This window comes from Mustela putorius, unplaced genomic scaffold, assembly GCF_011764305.1.
Source record: "Mustela putorius furo isolate JIRA1106 unplaced genomic scaffold, ASM1176430v1.1 tig00000854_pilon_pilon_pilon, whole genome shotgun sequence".
In the NCBI taxonomy this organism is placed as follows: Eukaryota; Metazoa; Chordata; class Mammalia; order Carnivora; family Mustelidae; genus Mustela; species Mustela putorius.
The window spans coordinates 6,473,576-6,500,344 of NW_025421496.1; the positions used below are offsets into that span (position 1 = coordinate 6,473,576).

The 26,769-nt window shown below is 46.6% G+C and overlaps 1 protein-coding gene across 1 annotated transcript in view; it reads right to left on the minus strand.

Moving 5' to 3' along the window:
• Positions 1 to 18,346, minus strand: part of PCSK5 (proprotein convertase subtilisin/kexin type 5) — a 450,143-nt gene extending 431,797 nt beyond the window's left edge. Inside the window, 1 exon segment of the mRNA XM_045085372.1 lies at positions 17,631 to 18,346. Within this exon segment, the coding sequence (XP_044941307.1) occupies positions 17,631 to 17,822 (192 nt within the window). The 5' untranslated portion in view covers positions 17,823 to 18,346.
• Between the last annotated feature and the right edge of the window lie 8,423 nt (positions 18,347 to 26,769).

Here is a 26,769-nt window from a genome sequence, read left to right on the forward strand (position 1 = left end):
GCCAACAACCGGCATCGGTCACCAGGAATGGGAGCGAAGGCATCTGAGACCAGCCAGGCTCTCGCTGACCCAGCAGCTGAACCCACCAGTCCATTCACAAGCTCACATATGACTGCACACTCCTCCTAGGAGTACTGAAATTCCAGCAAGTAGAGATTTTGGTGCCCAGCTACCTCTCCAGGGCTTAGAAGAGTACTTAGCATAGGGAGGTTATTCTGAAATATTTGCGAGTGAGTGTTAAAAGACGGACTGATGGCAAAGGGAACAATGACAAATGCAGGAAGTGAATGCCAGGGATCACCTCCATCGCTGAGAGACTCGAAGGCAGGAGAAGAAGGACCTTCTGGGGTCATGATAACCTTGGTCTCTTCCAAGGTGGAGTGAACGAAGTAAGATTCTGACTACTTTGGTAACAGACTACTTGAGCAAAAATTAAAAAAAAAAAATTCACGTGTTCACATGTGATGTTTCAAATACGTTCAAAATCATCCCAGTGTCATGCGGTTTCACTTGTCTGAGACCGCACAACCATGTGACCTTTAGAATATTTTTCACGTTATGCAGCCCTTACTCTCCTCGTCGTAAGTTATTCTGATTTTTAACAGCTCGCAAATCGGCGAACCAAATCGCTGCATGGTGCTTCAATTCTGTCTTGCCAAAGAAGAAAAATCTGCTGCTTTGGATCCGTTTCAACAGTTGGAAAATTCGGGCCATAACATTTTAAATCTCAGATGTTCCCCGCTGTGTCCACATCACGTAATCAGGAAGCACAGAGATACCCACGTTGGTGAGGCCAGTTCTCTGACAATTGAGGCATCCCGGCCAGCAGAACGGGGAGGCAAATTTAAGTGGACTCTTAAGCAGTGGGTGTCAGAATTCTGAAGGCACAGCGTGGCCCCCCAAGAAGGCAGAAGCAAGCGCAACTGGCCAGCAGAAAGCACGTTCCCTATTAAACAATCATTTGAGCTACAAAGGTAGCACATTGTTTTCATGTCACGGAGAAAGATTAAAGATGAACGGTAATACGCAAAGTTTCCATCTTCTTAGAAGAGAACAAACCCTCCGTTTTCGAAAGAGCCTTCCAGGACATCTGAACCCACGCAACGAGTTTCATCCAGAGAGCTGGCAAGGCCAGACAGAAACAACCCGGTGCAATTAAGCTCTGGTACCTTTAGGGTTTCTTTCTGGAAGTGCAAATCTCTAAGCAACAGAAGCACACACATACATTTGGAAAAACCTAATAGCTGGCTTCTGATTTTTTTTTTTTTACCCATCTAATTATCACTTGCATAATGAGGAAAATGCAGACGAGACCACTGAGGTCTTCCCAGTGAGTCACAGGGTTCTTATCCAAACGATCACTATCTTTTTTCCTTCCTCCATAGTAGCCTATGCTGTGTGCAAGGCTAAGGAGAAAAGCTATTGTATTTTTGCCTTAGTTGGAGTGGGCAAGGTTCCGCAGCACGGAACAAATGAACCCATGCATCTCAGTGACTTAAAACAACAAAGGCTTGTTTCAGGTTCATATTACATGTCCACCAGGCATTGGCGAAGTGCTGTTCATCAGATCCCATAAGGACCCTTGGCTAATGGGGCATCCACCACCTGGAGCTTTGCAGATCACAGCAAATCATGCACACACTGTTAAAGAAGGGAAACATGTCAGGTCTGCTCCCATTTCTGACATTTCATTGTTGGCCAGCAGAGGTTACACCGCCCCCCGCCCCCGGCCTTGCCTTGCCACCAAAAATAGGGAAGTACAATCTTATCACATGGCTAGGAGGAGCGGCAGAAACAGTCAGTGGACCATACTCATGTCTGCTACACTTTCGATTTATCCTCCCCCTTTATTTAAACACAGCCATTCATCCATTTCAGAATATTTTTCTGAGGGTATTTTAACGGTAGTGTGGGCTCTTCCAGGCGCCATATACAAAACAAAGATAAACTAGAAAAAAAATTCTGTCTTTAAGGAGATGGCTATCTAGCACATGTGCATGCATGCTCATATAAACACAGTGAGTACAATCTAAATATGTCAAATGCCAGGGGAAAGCAACAAACAAATTTCAGTGAGCATTTAAAGGAGGGAGGTTCTAGCCACAGGCAGTTTTACTCCAGTTGATTCCATCTGAGAAGGGCTTTGCAGAGCGAGCACTGCATAGGAGGATGTCCAGGCAGCAGGAATGACAGGAGTTGGGACAGAAGAGTAAGGTGTAGCAGTTCATGTGCAAAGAACGATGAAGCATGCAGGCTGAATTATGTTTCAAATAGGGGAGGAGGAGAAGGAAGAAGAGAAAGAAGTAATCTTTTTGACCAGATTGGGTGCTAAGAAAATGACTCTGCCAATTGCGGCAAGCTTTGAAGGAGAAGACAATGGGGACAGGGTAGGACTGGTGCAATAGTACCAACAAGAAGTAACAAGGGGCCCAGCTACAGGAGACATCCCAACTGGAGGAGAGAAGAGTGCCACCCTAGGGCTGTATAAACAGCATGAGAACACTGCACTTTCCCATTTCCCTTTCATCTGACCCAGAAAATACAACTCACCTTTCCCACTATGTAGGCCTGAGGGACCGGTCATTTGAGGCTTAGATCTTATCAGAGTAAAAAGGTCAGAAAGGGAGACCCATCTCGATGGAGAGACTGGCTTCTGGCCATGCCATCCGGGCAAGGGAGTGCTCCTTTTACAATGGGATTAATTCCCAGTGGATATTTGCTCTATTTGTCTTGAGCTTACATTCTGCCTCCAAGGATATTTTTGAAGCCACTCCTTAAGGACTAAGCTGCAGGGCTTAATTTTATGCCTCTTTGTCGCAGAGCCTGAGATCTCCCATGCCAATTTCGCTTGGCATTTTGGCCCTTCAAAATGGCCGATCCAGGTGAGCCCTGCCAGGAGACGTCGGCCATCAGAAGATTCTACTGCTTACATTATCCTGAGCTTTAGGACGTTCCTATGCACCAAATCTGCCTATTTTTGCTACTGTCCACCAATTCCACACGAACAGTACAGTTTGCCTGCGATCTGAAATGGCCTCTTAAGGACAGACCCCCCTTTTCCCCTGGGGGAACTTTCTGGGTTGTTCTCCCTGTTCCAAGAGACCCAGGACTTCAATCGCCTCCCCCAGGAAGATGATCACAGCTGGCAGGGTTCTTGAGGTTCCCAGGACTTCAATCGCCTCCCCCAGGAAGATGATCACAGCTGGCAGGGTTCTTGAGGTTCCCTGGGATCCATGGGGAAGCAGCTGTAGGATGATCTGAGACTCAGCTCTGAGTGGACAACATCACACAGTGTACTCTGATTCTCAGACCAAGAATCTTCACAGAAGTCAAGGTCACAAGCAATGACCCGGCTGATGGTGCTAGGGTCTGAAACCCTTCAAGATAAGGTTTAGGGTAATTCCCAGGAAGCCTGGGACTTTAGAATCCACACACAAATGACTCATGAATCCTAGATCACCACTCTCTACTCATCGTCCTTCCTAGACTATACCATACGCTGTGAGCCATCTTTATTGACTGGCTAGAATTCTTCTGTAATTTTTCTCCAGTTCAGATTTATTTTTCACTTTATCTGCATTGCATGTCTATAAAATATTTCAGGATTCAACTAGTATTTAATGATTATTTATACAGAATGAGACCACTTGGCTTGATACAGAATAATAATTAAATCCCCCAAAAGAGTAGAGGGGGAAAAGAAAGAAAACTATACTAAATTCCCTAAGAGAATTTTGGGCAAACTCTATCTACATTTTACCGATACTTTCAGAGCAAGGTATAACAAAGAGATGACACAGAGACGTGCCTTCCTCTGGGAACGGGGCACCTGGCTTGCTGAAGCACCTGGGTGGCTCAGTTGGTAAATGTCTGCCTTTGGCTCACATTGTGATCCCAGGGTCCTGGGATCGGGTCCTGCATGGGGCTCTCAGCTCAGCAGGGAGCCTGCTTCTCTCTCCGCCTCTGCCTACTCTTCTGCCTTCTTGTACATGCTCTACCCTCTCTGACAAATAAATAAATAATATCTTAAAAAAAAAAAAGAGAACAAGAAGAGGAGATAGGATTTCCAGAAGAGCAAGAAGGTCAGGTGAATATTCCACGTGGAAAGACTGGCACAGACACAGGAAAGCATTGAGCATAATACCTGGGGAACACTGGGAAGTCCAGGTTGGCTGTATTAAGGGACAGAACAAGAAAGATGATTTAAAAAAAAAAAAAAAAAAAGGATCTCAGACAAGTGGGTAGAGGCCTTGAAAAGCCCAGAGAAGAAAATTGTTTGAACACAGCAGGAGACAGGAGCTACTGGTGGCTTCTCAACGGGGACACGGCACCCCCCAAATAAGCTTTAAGATCATTTTCTCCAACCTCGAGCTCAGCCACTTGTTAACTAGACTCTCCTGATATTAGCAGCTTTCTGTTCCTCAGGAGTCTTGGCCCTGGCTGTCTCCTCTGCAGGGACAGGGCTGCAACCCAGACTTCCATGTAGTTGGTTCCTTCTTAATATTCAGGTCTCTGCCTCAAGAGTCTCCTCCCCATGGAGCCCCCCTGACCGGCGGGGTCTACAGAATGCCTCACCACCCCTACCATTGCGTTTCGCTTTCCAACAACACTTATCATAATTGATATCGTTCTACTCATTTCATCACTGGCTTATATGTCTCCTCCCACTTTCCCATAAGCTCCCCATGAGCAGGTTCTTTATCAATGGCAAAGACAGCAGCACCGTGCCTCTCAGATTGGGTGATAAGCAACAGGCACTCTGTAACAATCTTTAACAGCTGTATCGAGACCTATTTCACATACTATAGATTTCGCCTATTTAAAATTCACTGCCCAATATTTTTGCTATTTTCAGAGTTGTGTGAAAATAACCACAACTCATTTTAGAACTTTTTTTCTCAACCTCAAAAGAAACCCTATATCCTCCCCCGCCATTACCCGATCCTCACCAACCCTTCTAGCCCGATAGGACCACTAATAGACCTTCCATCTCTTTGGATTTGCCTATTCTGGACATTTCATAAAAACAGAACCACATTGTCTGTGGCTTTTTTTTTTTAAAGATTTTATTTATTTATTTGACAGAGAGAGATCACAAGTAGGCAGAAAGGCAGGCAGAGAGAGAGGAGGAAGCAGGCTCCCCACCGAGCAAAGAGCCCAATGTGGGGCTCAATCCCAGGATCCTGAGATCATGACCTGAGCTGAAGGCAGAGGCTTAACCCACTGAGCCACCCAGGTACCCCTGTCTGTGGCCTTTTATGAATGGCTCTTTTCACGTAGCATAGTCCTTTCAAGGTTCATCCATATTATAGCATGGATCAGGACCTCATTCGTTTTTATTGCAAAATAAAGTTCTGTTTATTTTGTTTAACTGTTCATCAGTTGATAGAATCTGGGTTGTTTCCACTTGGGAGTGTTTTTGTGGGAGCAAAAGTTTTCACTTCTTTGGGGTATACAGCTAGGAGTGGAATTGCCGGGTCACATGGTAACTCTGCATTTGACCTTTTGAGGAACCGCTAGACTGTTTTCCAACATTGATTCTACCACTTAATGTTTCTACCAGCATGTACAAGAGTTCCGATGGCTTCACATCCTTGCACACACTTGTGATTATCTGTCACGGCCATCTGAGTGTCAACTAGTATCTGACTGCGGTTTTGGTTTGCATTTCCCTGATGTTATATACAGTTCATGTGCTTATTGCCCATTTGTAGATGTTCTGAGGACAAATGTCCATTCAGATCCTTTATGCCCATGTTTTAATTGGGCTATTTGTCTTTCTAGTACTGAGCGCATCTTCTGGATCGAACTTTCTTATGAGGTATGCTTTGCAGATATTTTCTCCCATTGTGTGGTCTGCCTTTTCACTTCCTCGGGTGTGTCCTTCAGTAACAATTTTTTAAATAAAGCCATGAATAAAACTAACTCTTTAGGGCAGAGAAAGCCTCAGACCAGCCCATAAGTGTACGGCAAATTAGTGGTAGAAGGGACTTCGAGGGGAATGCAGGTCACCTGCCTTCTGTCTTGGGTTTCACTTACTGGTTCTCAGAGCAGTGTCCATCCGTCCCACAAGCAATGACATCATCCTATGATAATTCAAGGAATGTAGCATTTGGCAAATTGGCTGAAGAGCACTAACCAAACAGATGCCCCAGAGTCAAAAAAAAAAAAAAAAAAAAAAAAAAAAAAAGAAAAGGAAAAGCAAAAGGAAAGAAAAAAGGATTTGCTGGGAGCTAGGCTGTAATAAATCCTAAGCAGCCTACAATTCAGTTTTCTCTTGGAAAACTCTGAAGTTGATGAATGGGGTTGCATACACACAGGGAAAAAAAAAAGGTATTAGTTAAATGCAAGTAAGTACAACAGGCCAACGAGTATGCAGTAAACTTCTAAACTTATAGTTCTGGATATCTGCTTACAAGATTAAAGGCGCTGGAAGGGTCTCCCTTCCCTGCACTGCATTTGAGCTAGAGAGCACTGCCCAGTTTTATTTTGGTTGAGAAACATCAACTAGTAAAAACAAGGTACAAGCCTGGGAACAGTGACATGGAGGGAACTGGGATATTTGTACAGCTGGAAGAGCTTCTCAGAGTAGAGAAATACCAGACCTGAAGCACTTATTGCAAAAATATCAGATCTTAAGTACTTAGTACAAATATAGATGTATATCATATATATATATGGAAAGGACTTGGTTTTAATAAAACTTAACTAGTTCCAATGCTGGTAGGGGACCCACATTGTGATCTTTCCAAGACAGAGTTAACCTCTTCGATAATGCATGGATTTAAATAGAAATCTAATGCTTCCTTTGTGATGCTAACCCTAAATTAATGATCAGGTTATGTAAGAATACAAACAAGATTAATCTAACACTACATAGAACAATCTAAAAATATTATATATTAGAGAGCAATCTATAAATAATTTTTTAAAACATATTTAAAAATATATGTCTATTCCTATAGGGCAATAAAGTGTGGACTAAGAATAAATAAAAGACACGTTCAGAACACAGCTTTGTTATACTCTATATATTAAAAGGGCAGAATCCATGACATGTGAATAAGTTATAGGTATAATTATTTATTGTAATGGAAGTGGGTACATGACAACTTAAGGTGGAGGCAAACATAAAATGTAACCAAGTATATACCATCTTAAAATTATCCTTAAATATTACTTCTGGTTTCACATTTCCCGTTGACACTCTTCCTTCTATAGTCGATGTTCAATGCAATCTTCAGTTTTAAAAATCAAATACAGGAAGACTCATTTGGGAGTTGAAAGCAATCACCCAGGTGTCTGTCTTTTATCCCTTAAGTTGATACAGGACCTCCAGTGTAAATAATAGCACACGGATGGGTAGAGCAGAGATAATACCTAAATTTATTGAAGGAGAATTGTAGGATGGGGCAAACCCCATGTCTCCCTGCCTCGGGAGTATGCCGGCAAGATGACTTGGAATCCTCATCTCCTGCAAACTGGTAAGCCTGCCAGCATCCCAGCCTATCCCAGCTGATTCTGTCTAACCCAGGGGCCTTCACCTGTTCTCTACCTGATCGGCTCACCAGCATGTCCACACCTGGGACCTTATCATGATGCAGAGCAGCTCCAACCTGGAGCTTACCAAAAAAGAAAAAAAAGAAAAAAAAAAAAAGTACACACACACACACACACACACACACACACACCTGTGGGATGCCTCCATCCCAAGTTTCCACTTCTGCCATTCTGGTCCAGCAGGCCCTCTATTCTGACTTTGTACTCACAGCTCCTACACCCGCTCCACTCCTTTGACCCACCAGGCCCATTTGGTCGCTTCTGCCCTGCTCAGAGCCTGGACACTGTGCTGCACCATGTCAACGGTGGTCCCGCTCCTATCCAAGAGCCCTTTGATTCTGTCCGGGGTACCGACCCCCCCCGCAGCTTCCCGCCGATGTCCTCCCTTTGCCCTCCCACTGGCAAATGCTTATTCCCTGTTCTGTCCTTTCCCAATCTCAGGTGTCTGAGAGCCAAAAGCACAGAACAGTAAGGACTGCTTCCTCTGTTCACTAGTCATAGTCAACCGCTACTTTGCGAGCCGTGACAAGCAAATTCTGTGATTCGGCTCCTTTTCATAGTCACGCCTCGCCTCTTTTTGCGACATGGTGGAGACACTGTTCCATTAGTTCAGGGGCACCTGGAAGTCGGTCCTGTGCAACACTGGTGCCCACCACTGATGCTGTTCCCCCCCTTCACCCACTTCGCCCCTGGAAGCCCGCACCACCCGCTCCCCTTCACCCATCCTGCCCACCCCCCCTCCCCTCCCCTCTGGCAACCACCACCAGTTTGTTCTCTGTATTCATAAGTCCGCTTCTGCTTTTTTGTGTTTCTTCATTGGTGTTTTTTAAATTCCATATACGAGGGAATCATATGGTATTTGTCTTTCTCCGCTGGACTCACTTCCCTTAGCAAGATACCTCTATGTCCACCCCCACTGTCACAAATGGCGCGATCTGATCCTTTTTTAATGGCTTCTTACCAGAATTTCTGCACCAAGCCTCAAAGCACTGGGGCTGCTGGACACCAACGTCCCCCTGCTCTCCCCGGTCTCTGCCAGTGGCCCTCACCTCAGAAGTGACTTATGAGATTGAGCTATTCGACACAGAGTTCCTTTCCCCCTCAACTTGAACTCCTCTGTGTCTTCCACTCAGCCTGCAGTCCTCCTTAGTCTCGAGGCACAGGGAGGGCTGAGCTCCTCTTGTCTTCCAAACCTATTGCTCCCTGCGTGGCCCTTCCTATCCCACGTGCACACCGCGCTAGGTGCTGGGGACACAAACGGGCCCCGGGCATGGCTCCGGCTCCCAGCTAGTGAAAAGATGTGCAATTACACACACACACACACACACACACACACACACAAATTATGCATAACCATTAGGATAACCATATCATTTCTCTTCCAAACTCAGACATGTCTGAAAGGAAAAGGGGATATTAGAAAAGACTTAATGGAGGTAAATGCATAAGCCAGGACCATCCCAGGAAAAACAGGAGGTACCGTCACACTAACTACAACATGGTAGGATACCTTCAACTATGGAGCCGTTACAATTTGTCTAAAATTATTTAGTAACCCTGGGAAAAGCTCACAATATAATGTTAAGTGAGAACAACAGGATGAAACCATATATAGAGGCTGAGCATCACTTGGTTAAGAACAAAAAGCAAGATATAATGAGGGACATCCACTGAGTGCATAGCATGTGCCGGGTACTGCTGTCAACTGTTTTTAGCTAATCCTCTCAACGATTCTATGACAGAAATACTATCGGATCTTTTACACACACGAACAAACTGAGGCATGAAGAGCTTAAAGCACTTGCCTACGGTCTCCCAGCTTGGAAGCAGCAGTGTTAGGACTCAAACCCGTCTGGTTCTAGACCTGTGACCTAGCTACCCCGGGGCATCCATGAGACAGAGACAGGGCAAGAACACAGGTATCGAGGCAGATGTAATAAGAAACTTCTATACTCATTTCCTGTCCCACATCCTCAAGTTCCCCCTCATCATTCAACCAAGCTCGGGCACCAAGATCAAGTTAACCTCCTCATCACCAAACCTTTAAGCCACTTTTCAGGTCCCATAGGCCAGATTCTCTCTACAGCTCTTCCCACTAGTCCACAGCCTAGAAAGGGAATACCTGTTCTCGTGGCTTCTGGGCTGTACTTTCGGGGACTCCATGACTCTCAATATCCCTTTATCCCTTTACCCCTAAGAGGAGACATCCCCATAAAGTTCTGTCTGCCGCCCCCTCGACCCTCCACTCCTTGTGCCGTAGCCCTTAGCAATTCCAGTCTACCTGCGTGCCCTTCTCTGGAACGGCGATGTTGAGCTTGAACCCATCCTTTGGTTCTCGAGCGCTCCTGCAGACCGCCTCGACCCCATAAACCAGTCCTCCTGGTCCCGTGACCATCAACTTGACAGTTACCTTCACCTTCACCCTCCTCCTCATCCTCCACTTCCGCTTAGTTCCCGGGCCATACTGAGTCGGACCCTGCAAGGATCCACGGCTGTTCTCTTCCCATGGTGCCAGCTTCCACGTCATGACCAACAGCCTTTGCCCATACGTGCGGCCTGTGACCCCACTCATATCCGTCCTCCGCTGCATGACAGCTCTGAGTAAAAATGTCCTGCTTCCTGGAAAGCACAGAACGTCTTACGTATTACACGGTGGACTCCCACGTTGGTTGAGGTGGCAGGTTATTGCCTCTTCTCAAGGAATTTCAACCCAACTCTTTATCCTACGTGATGACGTGATGAACTTGAAACTCCCTAGCGTAAGCATTTAAAGCCTTATAGAACCCGATCTGTAGGAGGAAGTTTTCACGTCCTGCATCCGCTTTCCCTTATTCCCCAGAAAAAGCACCCCCTCCCCTTTTCCCTTGGGGAACTGTCCCTCCCATCAATGGTCAACATCTCCCTCACTTCAAGGGTGAACACATGATCCAAGGTGACCCACCCCCATATGGCCATCCCAGTGGACAAAGTCTGTGGCCTCTGAGTAGACAGATGACCCCGTCACGAAGAACTGGAGTCTTCTTCAGGGTTAATTTCAACAGCAGGTAAGGGAGATAGTAAGAATCGTAGGAGCTTTGCTGTCTTTGGGGAAAGGGCCTGTGTGAGAGTAGGATATCAGCACTACCTCTGGACTTTCAGCTGGACAGACTCACGAGCACCTTTTACAAACTCTTGGATCTGGAATGTTTCAGAATTCAGAACTCTCCAGGTGAGACATGTACAACAGGGCCCATAGGCGTATTATATACGCCTCCACTGGCCTCAAGGACACCATTCTCATAAACAAACTCATTAATGTATTTCTGCAACAACAGCAACAAATTGATGCTCTAATTAATGCCAGTTTAGGTCGGGATAGGTTTTGCCATGAAGAAAGCACACATCAGGTAAGGCTTGTCTGCACCCAGGGTTCAGCTGCTGTTTTCAGAACCACACCCAATGGCATGCAGATCTGTTTAAACCAACAGTCCCTGTTTCCTTATCTGATTGTTTATTCGTATTATTTCAGCAGCAGGAGATTGGGTTTTCAACAGTGGCACCTACGAGAGTCCTATCTGTATTCCCATATTCCTATATTTCAATTTTATTTTCCATTACTCCTCCATGTGTACTCACATCTGAGTCAAACGCAAAAGGATAGCACAGGGAATATAGTCAGTAATATTGTAATAATGTCGTATGCTGACGGACAGTGACCACACTTATCAGGGGGACCGCTGGCCGCTGGACATAATTGTTGGATCAACATGTTGTAAATCTGAAACAACTAGAACATCGTATGCAAATAATACTTCAATAAGAAAAAAGACCGTGCTTTGACTTTTCTGCTTCTTCCTTGCGGTCTGTGCCTTATAGACAAAGCTGCCCAACCTAGAGATGGAGGACCTTAGCGGGCTGAATTTCTAGTCTGTTCTCCCCGCCCTATACCTCTGTCCATGGCTCTCAGGGACAAAGTACACATATCACTGTCCTTTCAAGGGAGGCTCAGGACTGACACTGACCCCATCTCCTTGCAGCCCCCACTAGATCCCCAGGGGCAAGCACAAGAATCTAGAAAATCACCAGTCACTCCACTTGCAGAGCCCTGCATCAACCACAAGCTCTTACTTTCCTTCGAGCAGCTTCTGCATCTCCTTCGAGGCCCTGCAAACTACCTGATGCTTCCTGGTCTTATTTCCTTTGTATATTCGTGTTCCTTATTAGGCACGTGATCTCTCAGCAACCCTGCCTCAGCAACCCTGTCGGCTGGCTGGAGCAGGTATTAGGGTCAGGGTCCCCTCTTTGAAAAAGGAGGCAATGAGAGTCGAGTTGGTTAATGAGAGAAAGAGCCCTCCAACTTGCTGACTCCCACTCATGTTTTCTTCCTGACCTCATTGCCCTGCAGGGATTAACCCACAGCGAAGAGTTTATGGGCACTGATTGTCCTTTCTCGCTACCTGTAGATGCAGACATCTAATCTGTTCAAACTGGACAAATACCGCATGAGCAATTCCATTCTAGTGATGTGCATATTTACTTTGGTAAAAATAAAAATTAAGATATATACATTCATATGGATAGGCACGTGTCCAGATATCTGCATACTATCTTTTTGCATGCATGAAGGTCTGTAAGCATTCATTTTTCCCATCCAGGAAGCCAAAGCCTTCTCTATCATTGATTCCAACCTGAATTAGCCAAGTGATCAAGTCTCAAGGCGCAGCGATGCCTAGAGATACTTCAGCCTCAGGGAAAAACCCAGACACTGCTTCACATAATTGGAACAGACAGGGCAAATACCCCTCCCTGCCCAGGGGAGCTTTCTGGGGCAGGACTCCCTCCCTTAACCAAAGTGTCAGACATGGCTGGCTCTTTTCCCAGCACACTACCCTGCTTCTCTGGCTGACCTTTAAGGTTAGGACCTCTGGATAGCAGCTCATGAAAGACTGTGATAAGGCAAATTCAGCTGCCTTTGGGTGCACAAAAATGTAGTTTTTCATTTCCAATAGATCCTGAAAATCCCAAGGGCCACATATGAGCCATTCCTGGCCTATGAGGTTAATGCAACAGAACCACCATCATCGGGCCAAGCTCTCTGAATTGCCTTTTTTTTTTTTTTCTCCAGTAAAGGTTCTCCTGCTTATGAGAACGAAGCATGTGATAGCTGCTAGCGGAGGTCAGGGCTGAGGTTCTTGGGTGTGAAGGGCCGCTCCGTGCAAATCCAGAAGGATTCCCACCTCAATTTCTTTGACTGTTTACAATGTGCCTAAAAATTCAACTAGGGGGAGCATGGTCCGCTCCCATTCGGCCCGGCAGGCGGGCCGTGTCCCTGCTTGCAATGCCATCCGTATGCACCCAGAACCCACTGGCCACTGTTTACCAACATTTCAATCATCCCATGTTACCCGCAGGTCAGAATTAAACAGCAGAGAGGGAGGCCTTCCGCAGAGCTCTGAACAAAGCTCTTCCTGCTGAAGATATCTGGGCAATGCTGCTTCTAACTTTCCTCATACAAACTACCTTCAGAAGTAAAATGCAAATTCAAATTCAAATACAATCTCACATAATGTACCAAGGTAACGTGCTTTCTAAAATAATCAGTCTTCAGATATTTTTCTCCCCTGTCTTCCATCTCCAGCGAGCTTATCCTATAACATTTAATGGGCTACAAAAAGGATCAACCAGGGAGGAAGCCACCGCCATGGGAAATCAGCCAGAATTGTTTAGAGTCCAACAGAAACTATTTTTTAAGTATTTTATATTGTTAGTTGAAATGGAAAACCATTTTTCCTGTCTACAAAGCTCTGATTTAGCTCTTTTTACTCAGCCATTAAAAATTTATTTTCCTGATCATCACATTTTGCATCTCCCATTTAAAAAAAAAAAAAAGTCTTCTTTTCGCCCTACCTAAATAAAGTTTGAGTCTCACTGATTTCAGACTCAGATTCAACAAACCTTTTGCTGCAAACCTACCTAGGCACTGAGTGATGCAGACTCAACTCAGCCTACCGTCTACAGATTCATCATTTTACAGACGGAGGAAGAGGGGCTCCATTAAGTTCACGGACTTGGCTGCTTTCAAAGACCTTGCAAGGGGCATTCCTGGAGTTTCCAAGTCTCTGCTTCCAATGGGAACTCCAGGTAAAATATTTCCCCAGTATTGCTTGCATCTGGCTTTATCCTTCTGGAATCTTGCTCAAGGTAAGTCACACAGTTTGAAGAGAGCTTTTCACTACTGATAATCTCAGCTTGGGATCCAGGATTGTATGCAATTCACAGAAGGATAAACAGCTCTTGCCCACTGCAAACAACCTGCATGAGGAACCTTCCCCCTGAGTTCAAACAACCAGAAATTAAGCCCCATGGTTGGTAGAGTTAGTCCACACAAAGGTTCACAATTAATTTGATGTCAGGTCTTCATTCTTTCTGTCATTGCTACCCTCTGCCCACGATACTGCCAGTTCAAAGAGTCAGATCAGCCATCTGGGAGGGGGGACCAAGGCCTGCCTTCCCTCTGTGTGAGGCCAACAGGCAGGGCCTACTGGAGCCTAGGAAGGCTGGCAGTTGGGGTTGGCAGGGGAAGAAAGGCAGGGCATTCTAGCAAATCAATCACTGAGTGAAATTTGATACACACCTATGTGATGACAACTACTACTACTGATGATGACATCATTTCAGATTTTCAAGGCATCACCATTCACAAGTACTAACGTTAGGCGGAAAACCTCCCAAAACATAATGCTATCTCTGCAGCCAACAAGATAAGCCTCATTCTTCTTCCCTTCCAGGAAGTGGAGTGAGCCCTTCTCACCTGTTTGCTTACTTGCCCTCCTATTACCCCACATATTCTATTTTTCATGAGCACAAGAGGCACACCTATTCTTTTTCTGTAGAAATCTCAAGGCCAGATATTTTACCTCTGGCCATTCTAAGTGCTAAGATGTTACAGAAAACATCACACAGAAATTCTGAGTAGTAAGAACTGTACCTTTATGGTGGTCAAAAATTCACTACCTTATCCCCCAAAAGATTACACTAAAGCTTTTAATTTATACCACCAAGATATTGAATGACATCGGTCACAAAAAGAGGTCTCAGTCCCAATTTGTGACCCATGAGGTGGGTACCCCCAAGCCCAAATGGGTAAAACCAGGAGGACATTCCAGAGACATTCACAAATAAGTCACTACCCTCCATGGAACCTCAGTGGGTTTACTGATGGAAAGAAAGAATAACAAGAGGATGGCTAAAGGGTTAAAAGGTCAAAACAGTAAAGAAAGAATAAGATATTAGTTTGGACCTAACAGTGTATGGATAGAGCAGGTGTGAACTCAATTTATGCCCCGAAGACTTAGCATAGGGTTACTCCCCTTTGATCTACAGAGAAAATGCTTCACACTGTAAGACTAGCTGACCTTTTTACACTGGTTATGGCATCAGTTCAAGGGTCCTCCGTAACCTCTGCAAGCACTAAATTTCTTCACTGGCCTTGTAAAAACCACAATAAATAGTGTTGGGGTCACCTGCATGGAAAGTTTCTTCACGTTACTTTTTAGATAAAAAGCCACAGATCTTCCTTAGAGGGCCCCCTGAAAACACAGTCAGGTGAAGTTACGAGACCCTACAGTGCCTGCTTGTTCGAAGTGGGTTCAGGGACAGAACCTCCTCTCTCACTCTGCTGGGTTCTGCAATATCCAAGTTCTATTGAATGAGTTCATTAAGAAACAGGTACTTCTGCGTTTGCTGGTCATGAAGCTTCTTAGAGTCACCAAGTACAGGTCTGTTTGAACTAAGTGTCTGTGAATTAAAACTGAATGTTTGCTCCCCATCTATTGAGTCACTAAATCAGAATTCAGGGGATTGGAGCTGTTACTTTGTGCCTCCTTCCTCCCGTGGGCTGGGGAGATACCCTAAAAGGGGGATTCATGCAGGAGGAGGACTAGGCCTGAGAGTCCTAGGTCTGAATCATGGTTTTGCCACCTAGCTGGGTGATCCTGAGCAGGTCAACTTCTCCAGGGTCTTGGATGTTGGGGAACAGCCACCCCAAATGCTCATTTTGCCCATTACCAAAAAAATGTATATCCAAGACCTTATTTTCTAACTATGTCTCACATATGGGAGATGCTTCCTGTTCGTTGGACCTGAGAGATGCTTCTCTAGAAAGATTACTAACGAGACCACATTCATTGTCAGGGTTCCCAGTTCCAGACCAGGGACACAACCCAGCACCCAGCTTGAAGCTCCTGTAAAAGGAGGAAGAGACTCTATTTTCTTCTGATGAAGTAAGAAGCTAGGAGAATCCTAACACACCATCAGGATGAACTCTGCCCGGCACTCAGGCAACAAAATCTGGCTGGTTTCCTTTACTTCCTTCAGGGCGTGTATGTGAGATACAGACGTCGGGGTGTGTGTGTGTGGGTGAGTGGGTGTGTGAGAGAGAGAGAGAGAGAGAGAGAGAGATACAGACCTTGGGGGTGTCTGTGTGTGTGTGTGTGTGTGTGGAGGGGCGTGGTGGGTGTAGATCAGGACCTTGCCCCTGGCCCTGGCTTCAGCCCTCCACAGGACTGGCTTCTCAGGAACACGTCCTCCCTCTGGACCCGCCGAGCCCCAAACCTCAGGCTCCCGCTCTGTTGAACCCTCCAGCGCTCCCTATCTCCTTCCAGATGTAGTGACGGCAGCCCTGCCTCCAGGCTCAGCGCTGCAGACCCCAAGCAGCCGACGGTTGCAGTGCTCCAGGGCTCTGGTTCATGGCCAAGGAGCGCGACGGCATCAGAACCCATCTGTGCCTTCTTGGCCCCGGGGCACGAGCAGCACCCTCCTCTCCCTTCGCCCTGGCAGAGCACGCAGGGCACGTGCATCCGGAGCTGTCTCCAGAGCACGGTGGGCTGCGAAGGTGCCCCATCACCCTCGCCTTCCGCCCCCAGGCAGAGTCAGGCCAAGGTCTGGCCAGAGCCCCGTCCTCCAGCCAAGCCTAGAGAAATGAGTGAAAGGGGTGTGGGTACGGAGCTGGTGCGGGATGATCGGGTCACTTTCTGGGACCCGGGTACGCAGCCCTCTCCGCTCCGATTTCTTGCAGGAAGCAGAGCGGGGAAACCAACACCGTTTAGCTCGGAAGGACCTCTAAATCTGTTCCTTTTCCAATCATACTCAAAATCCCATTTAATTCATTGTTCCGCAGACGGGCAGCCCTGCCGAAAGCCCGGGAACGGCACCCCGCAAAAACCCCGCGCCCTGCGGCCGGTCCAACTCTCGCCCCACGGCGTCACCTCTGGGCCCCGCACGTTCCTATCCGCGGGGAGGCTTTCAGTTCCCCCAGAGCAGAACCCAGTCAGCGGGCATTGGAAGTTTCCCATCTCCTGTTTCGACCCGGGTCCGAGAGCCCCCCACGCGGATCCCCTGAGAGAGACAAGGAAGCCGGGAGGTCTCCCCCCAGATCTGCGCTCACGCCGGGTCCGGCCCTCTCTTCCCCTCGCTCCGCCTCCCTCCTCCAGTCCCCGCGCCTCCCGCGCCTCCCGCGCCTCCCGAGCCCAGCGGTTCTCCTCCCCAAGAGCAGCAAACTACTTTCTGGGCTAAATTCAGGTTTGAGCAGGAAAGGTTTCCCTTCCTCGCCTTCTCCTCACCCTGGCTCTCAGGAACCGCAAGGAGCGCGCTCACCCCCCCCCCACCCCCCGAAAGGGCTCAGGCTACCAGGGCTCCCCAACTTCGCAGCCCAAAAGATCCGGTCGGGTCTGAAACCACTACCAGGGAATGCATCCTCCGGAGTTTTCCAGAGACCCTACCTGTGCCTTGTAGCTTGCAAAAAAACCAAAACCAAAACCAAAACAAACAAACAAACAAAAAACCCAGCAAGTAAACAAAACCACCCCCGGTAACTTTGGGGAGTGTGTGCGTGTGTGCGTGTGTGTGTGTGTGTGTGTGTATGAAAGAGAGAGGGAAAAAAATCGGGCAGGAGTTGGGGCAACAGCTGCAAGAGCACATCTGGAAGAGGGGGAAGGGGGTTGACAAGGAAGGGGCCAGAAGCGCGAGGTCGCGGGGGCCTCCCCCCGGCCCCGGCGGCTTCAGGGCCGAGGACCGGGCCAGCCTGCCGTTACCTGTCCTATGTTGATGAATCCGTACTTGCTGGCGATGCGGTTGGCCTCCGCGAAGCCGCCGGCGATTTTGACTGCCCAGTGGTTGGTGTAGACTCGCGTCCGGCAAACGGGCAGCAGGCAGCCCCCGAGCAGCGCCAGCACGCACAGCAGGTCCAGGCGTCCGGGGCAGCCCCAGCGGCTCCCCCAGCCCATGGCCGCGGCGCCTCTCCGCCTCCCTCGCTCGCTCGCGGACTCGGCGCTGGAGCGGCGCGCACAACTAACTTCTCCGGCCTGGGCCGGCGCGGCGCGCAGACCCCGGCAGCCCCTGGCCGATCCGCAGCAGGCGGCGAGCCCCGGCTGGGAGCAGACGGCGAGCCTCGCGCCGGCTCCTAGACCATCCCTGGGGCTGCGGGGACCTGTGCTCCCTGCCCTCCGGCCCGCGGGGCGATCGGCGGGGGCTCCCCGGCTCGCGCGCAGGAGGCGGCGGAGTGGGGCGGGCGCCCTCCCGCAGTTAGGTCTCGCCGGCTGGGCTCCCGACTCTCCCTCGCTCCTCCCCGGGCCCCGGAGCGCGGCGGAGGCGGCGGTGCAGACGGCGGCCGGGCGCCCCCTCTGCTGGCCTGGGCTCCGAGCGCTCGCTAGCTCGCTCCCTGCGCTCCCTCCGGCTCCGAGCGGCGCGCGAGGAGTGTGAGTGGCAATGGCAGCAGCGCCTGCTCTGCATAAATGACTCCCCCCGCCCCCCTAACACCCCTCCTCTCCCACAGCCCCCTCCTCCTCTCCCTTCTCCGCCCGCCGGAGAGCGGCCGCAGCCAGGCACCAACCAGGTCCTAGCGCCGCCGGGTTCTCGGGGCTGGAACCTCCAAGGGTCCCGGGCTGCAAAAGGGAGTCTTTCCGAAGCGCTGGGAGCAGAGCTCCCGGTGTCGCCGCTCTGCCCCGTTCTCTTCCTTTCCTCCTGGGATTTGAATCGATTTGCCGCCCCTTCCTGAAAGACTTAGGAGATCTACTCGTTAGTGCGAGTCAAGCGTCCCCAGGATTCATTCATCCTAGCTCTGAACCTCCTTAAACAACGAAGTATTTAGGAAGGTGACTTGCGTGCCAACTGCCGAACAAATAACCCGAGCTTTTCACTTCGTTAATTCTTCATGCTTTTCAGCAACTGTTTATTTTACTCGCTCTGCTCCCGGGAGAAGCTACCACACAGGTCCATAAGGCGCATCGACTCTTGAAAGCCAACCCCGGTGCCTCCCAAGGCAAGTCTGTTGCCTGCTGACTTTCGAAATCTGTGCATCTGATACGAGGCAACGCCATGGGAGAGTAAAATTCCAGTCCCGGAATTGAGCAAAGATGTTTCTATGAATATTTGGTATGAAAGCGGATGGAGACGTTGGGCCAAGGGAATAGCTTCATTCATTCGTTCCACAGAGTCTGATGAGGGCGGCTTTTTCTCCACCAAGGCAAAAGTTTTCCAACTTTTCCAAGCGCGGCCCTGTAACAGTGAGAGACTTCAATATAAAAAGGACCACAGAGGAAGTTCAGATGAAATATGGGCCCGCGTCGGCTCCATGGCTCTCTCCAGCGCTGTGACTGAAGTGGGCTGGAGTGAGCTCGGATTAACCCTGATTCTGCTGAACAACCTCCCTGCCTCTTTTGGTGCCACAAGATGATTTCATGTGAAAAAGGAAATGTATGCTTTATGTAAATAGTTCAATTGGCTTCCAGTATTCACCATACCCACCTCCTTTTCCCAACCCACCAACATTTTTCTTCTTAAGCACTGGTTAAATGTATCTGAGATTAATTAACCAATCCCCAACTCTCGCTGTGGGTGATGATTCTTTTCTCTGCCTAGGGCTTCCCTTTCTTCCCTTCTCCCTTCAGCTGAACCACACCAGCAAACTCAAATTCATAAATGTAAAGTTCATCAGATTCAAAAAGTGAAATTCGTAACTCATCAGTTTGTAACTCATCAGCACTTTAGGACAATTTACACATCGCATAAGGAATGCCATGTTATCGGGATCCTGAAACCAGACTCACCAAATAGCATTACCCCCTCCTTAACCGATGAAGTGGAAGGTCAGAAAAGCTCAATCATTTTGCGCGAAAGACAAAGAGTTTATTCTGTTTGTTTGACTGATTTGGCACATCTCTTGAGCACCTAGAACTTGCCAGGCATTGTGCTAGACTCTGGAGAAAGGGGAGGAGGGAGAGGAAATGGAGCACAAAGGATTAGCAGAATTCAGGCTCTGAATAACTCTAGATGTGGTTTATTACTATTGTTGTCATTGTTATTTACAGGCAGAAAAGCACAAGTTCTATGCCAGGGCTTTCCGGTTTCAGTATGGTCTTGCTACCCACCCGTCCATCTGCTCACACCGCTTTCTCCATTCCCGGTCTGGAATCCAGAAAGTGTACAATCCATTAGATCACTGTTCATTGCCTCCCAGGCCACCTGCATCCAACCCCAGGCTTTGGATGATTCTTCCAGAAGCCTCTGGGATGGGAAGAGCTCAATCAAAATCCAAATCTCAATGTCCATCAGTCAGTCATCCCTTCGGAACTGTCAGAGGGTAGGGAGAGCCCATCTGGGGATGATCCCCAGGAGGGTGGCCCCTGTGAGGACCTCACAAGGTACACCAGGAGTCAAGCTGGAGCATGGCCTGTGGTTTTCTCAGGGACTCTGATGCCATTCTTCTTTAGGACCGCAAAGACCACACAAAATGCTTCTCTTTGAAAGCCATGTTGCCCCTGGGCTTCCACTTTTGAATAAAATGAAGAGGGAATCCCTGAGCCTGGTCTCCTGAGGCCTGGAGGTTGTTTCCTCTGAGTAGCAAAACCACTCCTTGCTATTTTTTTCTCCGTGGTGTCTTTCCCTTTTTCTTTCCAATGAACACTCATGCCCAGCTTGGCACACGCACACAGCATTCACTGCGTTGAACGTGAGACAGAATTGGAAAATGAGGTAGGAAACAGGCAAACCTCTTTTCTGCTTTGTAAACCGATCCCTGGGCCAGCATTTTAGCTTTGCTCAAAGGGTATATTCTTTCGTTTGGAAGCATATGTATTTGGAAGGGAAAACCCTAGCTCTGTTCCAGAAATAAATAAGATCTGGGACCCCATACATCTGTCAACTCAAACTCCTGAGCGTAGACTCATTCATCGTCTTCTCCATCACTTTTGTAGCTCCCTTCGCTAAGTTCACTTACAAAGAGTGTGATTCTTAGACTTCAGTGAGACCCAAGAAGCCCCACTGCGATTCATGCCAAGGCTTTGGGATCTGCCTTCATGAACTCATTAGCCTCCTTGATTAGAGCCAGAATCTTCCAGATAAGGATCAGAAGCTACAGGGAGAAAATAACCCATCATCTTTCAGGACGTTGGGCTCTGCTGGTTCTCACAGTCAACTCTGATCGCAATGCTTCAGTAGCCAAAGGAACAAGGAACTAATACAATAGAATCGGTTCATGCGAAACCATCCCTAAGGTTGGCAAAGAAGCTAAAGCCAAGATTTTTTTGTATGCAAGGAGTAGCTCCACAAGTCTGACCCTCGACTCTTCCTCCCGAGTGTGCCATATAGCAGGAAATCAGGCAGTTCTAAGTTTAACTCTGCCTTACACTTAACAACATATTACTTGATAATGAGGGCCCACTAGTGTTTGGCCTCTCCGCCAAGGTCCCTCACAGCTTTAAAGCAAAATTACAGTGAAAGGCGATGAACAGAAATCCAGGCAGTTCCGTAGGAGAGGTGAACAAGAACCCTGTAAGGATTCATCCTGAAACGCTACGAACGAGAATTATTCCGGGAAGAGCTTGCCTGAGGAGACACCTCATTTCTTCCTCTGCTACATCCTTGGGCTGGAAATTGACCTTTAAGGGCTTTTCTAATCTGAGATTCTGTGAATCAATAATAATTTGGTAATGGACAGTTGGGAGCTGGCTGAGAAGGGGGGGGGAATGCTGCTAGGAATTTCGCTGCCTGGGAGAAGAGTCACCAAATTTATGGAGCTTCTAATCCGTTCTCCAGTATATCAGATTCAGGGTTGGCAGCGAAAATTTGTCAGATTTAATGATAATAATAAATGGTAATAATAACTACCATTTATTAAGGACTAGTAATATGCCAGGCACTGAGCCAAACACATTTCAGGCCTTAATCTCATTCTTAGAGCATCAGAGCTGAAAGAGAACCTACATATCAGAGAATCTAACTTCTTTATTTAATAAAGAAGAAAACTGAGGCCAATATAAAACTAAATTGGAAGACAGCAATCCTATCATGGGAAAATAAGTTTGCAATGCATGAATAATATAAATAAAACAAAGGAAGGACCGCGAGGACCAAAAGCGATAGCGTGCTGCGAACCTGGGTTTGACTTTGATCGGACTGGCACACCAGGCTTAATAAAATCACTTTCAATAGAATGAAAACTTGACTTAATGTCTCCAATTTCATAGCTGTTCCACCACCACCACTAAACAACGTCATCCACGACACACAGGAGCCACGACAGGGAGTTAACTTGGGGCTCAATTTTGTCTTTATGGCAAAATACGTAGCTAATGGGATGCTAATACCCGGCAGATTTCAGGAGTCTTCTTTGACCTGTTTGAAGTGGATTTCCATGGGTGTAGTTGGCCCTCTTCTGTAGACATTTACATCCTGCAATGACAAGCTGGTTCCCAAAGGCTGTCAACTGAAAGCAAAGCTTAAAGTGACACAACTGTCTATCACCTTCTAGCCTCTGCCCCGATCCCAGAGCAGGGCCCCTCCAAGATGGAGCTGATGGATGGATGTGATGTCACTTCTCACCTTAGACACTAATCCTGAGAAAAGCCAGTACAGAAAGGGTGGGGAGAAAATAAAAAACGCAGGCTAGGGTCTTGGAACTTCTCCCCCACCAAAAGGAATCAATCCTATATCGAGGTAGAAGCCCCTCCTCCAAGTATTAAGACTTGATCTTTTTGGGGTGCCTCTAGACCCTTTTTTTCCAAAACATCTTCTTGGCTTTTATTTTTATTCTTAAACCTCTCAGAGCATCAGGAGTTAAACAACTACCGACTTAATAATATGATCTTGCTTTAGAAGACCAAGTTAAATGGACCCTATGAATTTAATTTTTTTTTTGTTTGAGTCTGGGCAGTAGCTCTAATTTGTTGATGCCAAATGATACATTGTAATTCAAAACATATTCAGTATGACTTTTATTTGTTTATCTGAAGCAAGATAAATTATGATAAAATTATTTCACAAATCTCTTGCATAAGTACATACTTCATGCTTATTACATTCCACCATTTCCAGAAATTGTATATCCAAGTCACTATGCATGACATAACTTCATTCTTCCCATGGCATATGCAGGATGTAGGTATTACAAAACCATTGTGGACCTAATCATTCAAGCACCTCCCTAACAAGCTTCCCTCTCCCTATTTCAGATTTTAGTAATGTATTGGAAAGAAACATATCTTTTCTCCCCTTAACCCTTAGATGCATGGTAAAGGCAGTTCTCAGTGAGCTAGTCTAGGGCGCAACCTCACTGCCATAATTTATCAGGAACAGAAGGAGTTCAGTTTCAACGTATGCCAATGAGCCGCCCCTAGTCTTTCCTACTCTGTATATAGAATGACAGCAACGTTCCATTTTCTAAAAGGTTATTTCATACTCACAAATAATTCATTGATAAAAATTTTGTTTTTCTAAAGGCGGTGGAATACAATTCAATAGGAAGCTTTTCAGGGCTTTCCAATTTTAAAAAGTGTAAGATTTCCTTGGCTCTGTGTTTACAATTTCCCTGTGACAGCTCAAAGCCAGAGACTGAATAAAGAAAAAGCTGACTCTTATTTGAACTCTGGCAAGTGCTACTCTTTTAAGTCCTATGACTTAGTTGGCTTCCCCAGAAAATCAAGCATCGAGAGTCCACTACATCACTGGAGACCCTGAGGCAGGCTTCTCTCTTCAATTTTCTCCAAATCTGAACAGTGAAAGCCTGTTTCAGAGACGTACTCAGTAAGACTATAATATAAATTTGCCATGTAAATGCTAAATATCGTCTTCTGTGAGTGACGATGAGACCCAGTTTATGAAAATACTATGCATCATAGAGTTGGGGGTAAGGAAAATATCTTTCTCTATACTATTGTATTGCTGTTTATTTAAGAAAATAATCAGAGCATTGGTTTGAGCTCTGGTGAAGGGTGAGCGCGGACTGAATCCTGTGTAGAAAGAACAGGCAATATATTTGGTATCATTAATCATTTCTTATTCTAGTCTTTGTCATACATTTGTGTGTGTGTGTGTGTGTGTGCCCATACAGATACAACTTGACAAATTCATAGGATATTTGCATCTTGACATTTTGGCAGCAAAAGGAAAAATAAAAGAATTTCGCAGAAAATGTCAGCAATGCAAAACTTAGTGACGTTCTATAAAACTGGGCTAAGCCATTATCAGGAAAAAAATCATAAGGTTTGGGGGAAGGTAAGACTTCTAGGTACAAAAGAGCCAGTTGCTGGGTGCTAGATGGAGAAGGAAAGTTAAAACTAAAAAAAAACTGACCACCCAAAGGTCAGTGAAATACTCAAGGCCAAATCCTGGGCGAACTGAAAGAATTGGATCCACACGGAATTCATTTTGCATTTAATGAGGGTACTTTGGAAGACACTTTTACTACCTAAGTCTGTGTGTGTGCGGTGGGGGGAGCTCTGAGTTTAGCCGATGGAGTCCTGTGATTTGCGAGATGTGAAGTTCCAGAAGTGGTTCAGTTATGTGTGGAAATTAATGACTCTGGAGCAAATAATCTAATCAATATTCTATTATCCAATAGCCCTGTACTTACACTGGGCCTGAAGAGCCGCAATTTTCCTGTTAGTCATGCCCTCTGTATGTGTAATGATAAACTCTCTGCCAAACGGAGTCTAGACAGGAACAGGCCTTTTCCTTTCTCCAAATTCAAAGTAAAATGCCCTGAAAACATCTGGATCAAAAGGAAACGAGGAAATTGGCAAATCTCTATAGTAAGGGTAAAGTAATCCCATCGCATCAGTAGGATGAACTGTGCCCTAGAAGGTGATCGTGGTGACCACTGTTAAAAGAGCCTTACTGCTACAGGCTTTGCGTAGCCTTTCCAAAGGTCCTTCCAGTTATTATCATGTTCATTCCTCACGGTGACACGCCAAGTGACGTGGTCATGATCTTAACACCGTGGAGCTGAAATGCTGTTCCAACTGCACTCGGCTAGTCGTGGGAGCACGTGGGCCGAACCCAGGTGTTCCAGATCCGGCCAAGTTCACCCTTCCCAAAGGCACAGCAAGGTCTCTCCAGGAGTGAGCCCTCCAATAGACACACTTCTGTCCCTGTGCATTTGTCAGTCACTTTGCTGCAGAAAATTCTCCTGTGATCATTGAGAAGAGAGACTAGAGAATTCAAAGCCAAGGGCCTTCCTCCAGGGCTTCCTGAGTTCATCATCAAGCTGCAGTAACCTCTCTCCACACCCCTCTCCTCTCTTCACCCCAAAGTCCAATCACTCCTCAGTCCCGTCCCCAGATGCAGATCCGAATCAACACTGCCCCATAAGTTTCTAGGAAGCACGCGTACGTAGGATGGGTTGTGTCTCCAAAGCCTTACTCCTTTCCCGACTGAATTCAGAGCTCTTCTTTTCACTTGCTAATTATCCATACCCTACAAACTACAGATGTGAGTAATGGCGATGTACTCATGATGGAATGTCATCATTTTTATCAGAAGCAGTTGCTAGGTCTTATTGGAATTCATAAGAGTCTGCTTGTAGGGGCGCCTGGGTGGCTCAATGAGTTAAGCCTCTGCCTTAGGCTCAGGTCATGATCTCAGGGTCCTGGGATCGAGCCCCACATCGGGCTCTCTGCTCAGCAGGGAGCCTGCTTCCCCCGACCCGCCACCGCCACCGCCATCCCCGCCTGCTGCCCTGCCTACTTGTGATCTCAGTCTGTCAAATAAATAAATAAAATCTTAAAAAAAAAAAAAAAGTCTGCTTATAATGGATCCTTGTAAGGATCCCAGCTTAGGCTTGTCTCACAAGCGGTTCAGTCAGCGATCCCTAGATGGCCAAAGGTGAATTTGTAAAATTGGACCCTCCCTCTCCTTATATCAGTTGTACGTGTAAAGCGGTTTCAAACATTGTGTTCTCCTACCACACATACAGGCGACGCACATAATTATTAGTAGGACTTTGAGAGCCACAGACAAAGATGCTTGCAAAAGTAACTGGCCAGGAGTCTGATACCACCAGTGAAATTCACCACGGGCGACGCAGCATGAACTGAATCTCCTTCTTTCCTGCATGGCAAATTTCACTTCTTCACTCCACGGTATCCCTTCTTCTTCCCATAGCTCCCTTGTTCCAAGTTCCCTACCACTTTGTCTACTCATGACATGTTACCTTCCATCACTGCGCTCTTCATAAATAATAACAATAGAAAGACATTTAGAGTGGTTTGGAAACAGGAAAAATATAGTAACGTTTCCATGGCTGAAACATAGCTGTTTTCATATTTAGGCATTCCCTCCTCATATTGGTCTGAAAATTGTATCTTTATTAAGTTAAAAACACGATACATACCCACTTTTACATTCTGCATTTTTCACATAATGTATTCTATAAATATATCTCTATGGTCTTTGCTATTAGCATTTTAATGATGATACTCCATTGGGTTGATGCCTCATAATTTACTATACTCTAGTGTAAGACACTTAAATTGTTTCCAATTTTTCCTTGGTGTAAACAGTACTGCAGAGAATATCTTCATGAAAAAGAGCTGTGTGTGTTTTAGATTTTTTTTTTCCTTAGGATGGATTAACATCCATTCGGTCTCCCGTATTCCAAAATTTAGGGAATGGTTTGTAGCCACAAACTCTACAGGAACCAGGCATGTAATTTAAACAAGTGAAGTGGTCCGGTAAGTACAGTGAATAAGTTAGTTTTTATCTCAGCTCTGACAGCATTCCCCAAATCTACTGCCCTGACTAACAATATTGATGCTTCCATCTGTCCATCCATCCAGTCATCTATCTGTTCATCCACCCATACTTCTGTCCGCCTGTCTATCAGTCAGTCTATACTGATATTAAAGACAACACGTCCAAAATGACGTTGCTAAGCCAAGCTCCACATCAACAAACTGA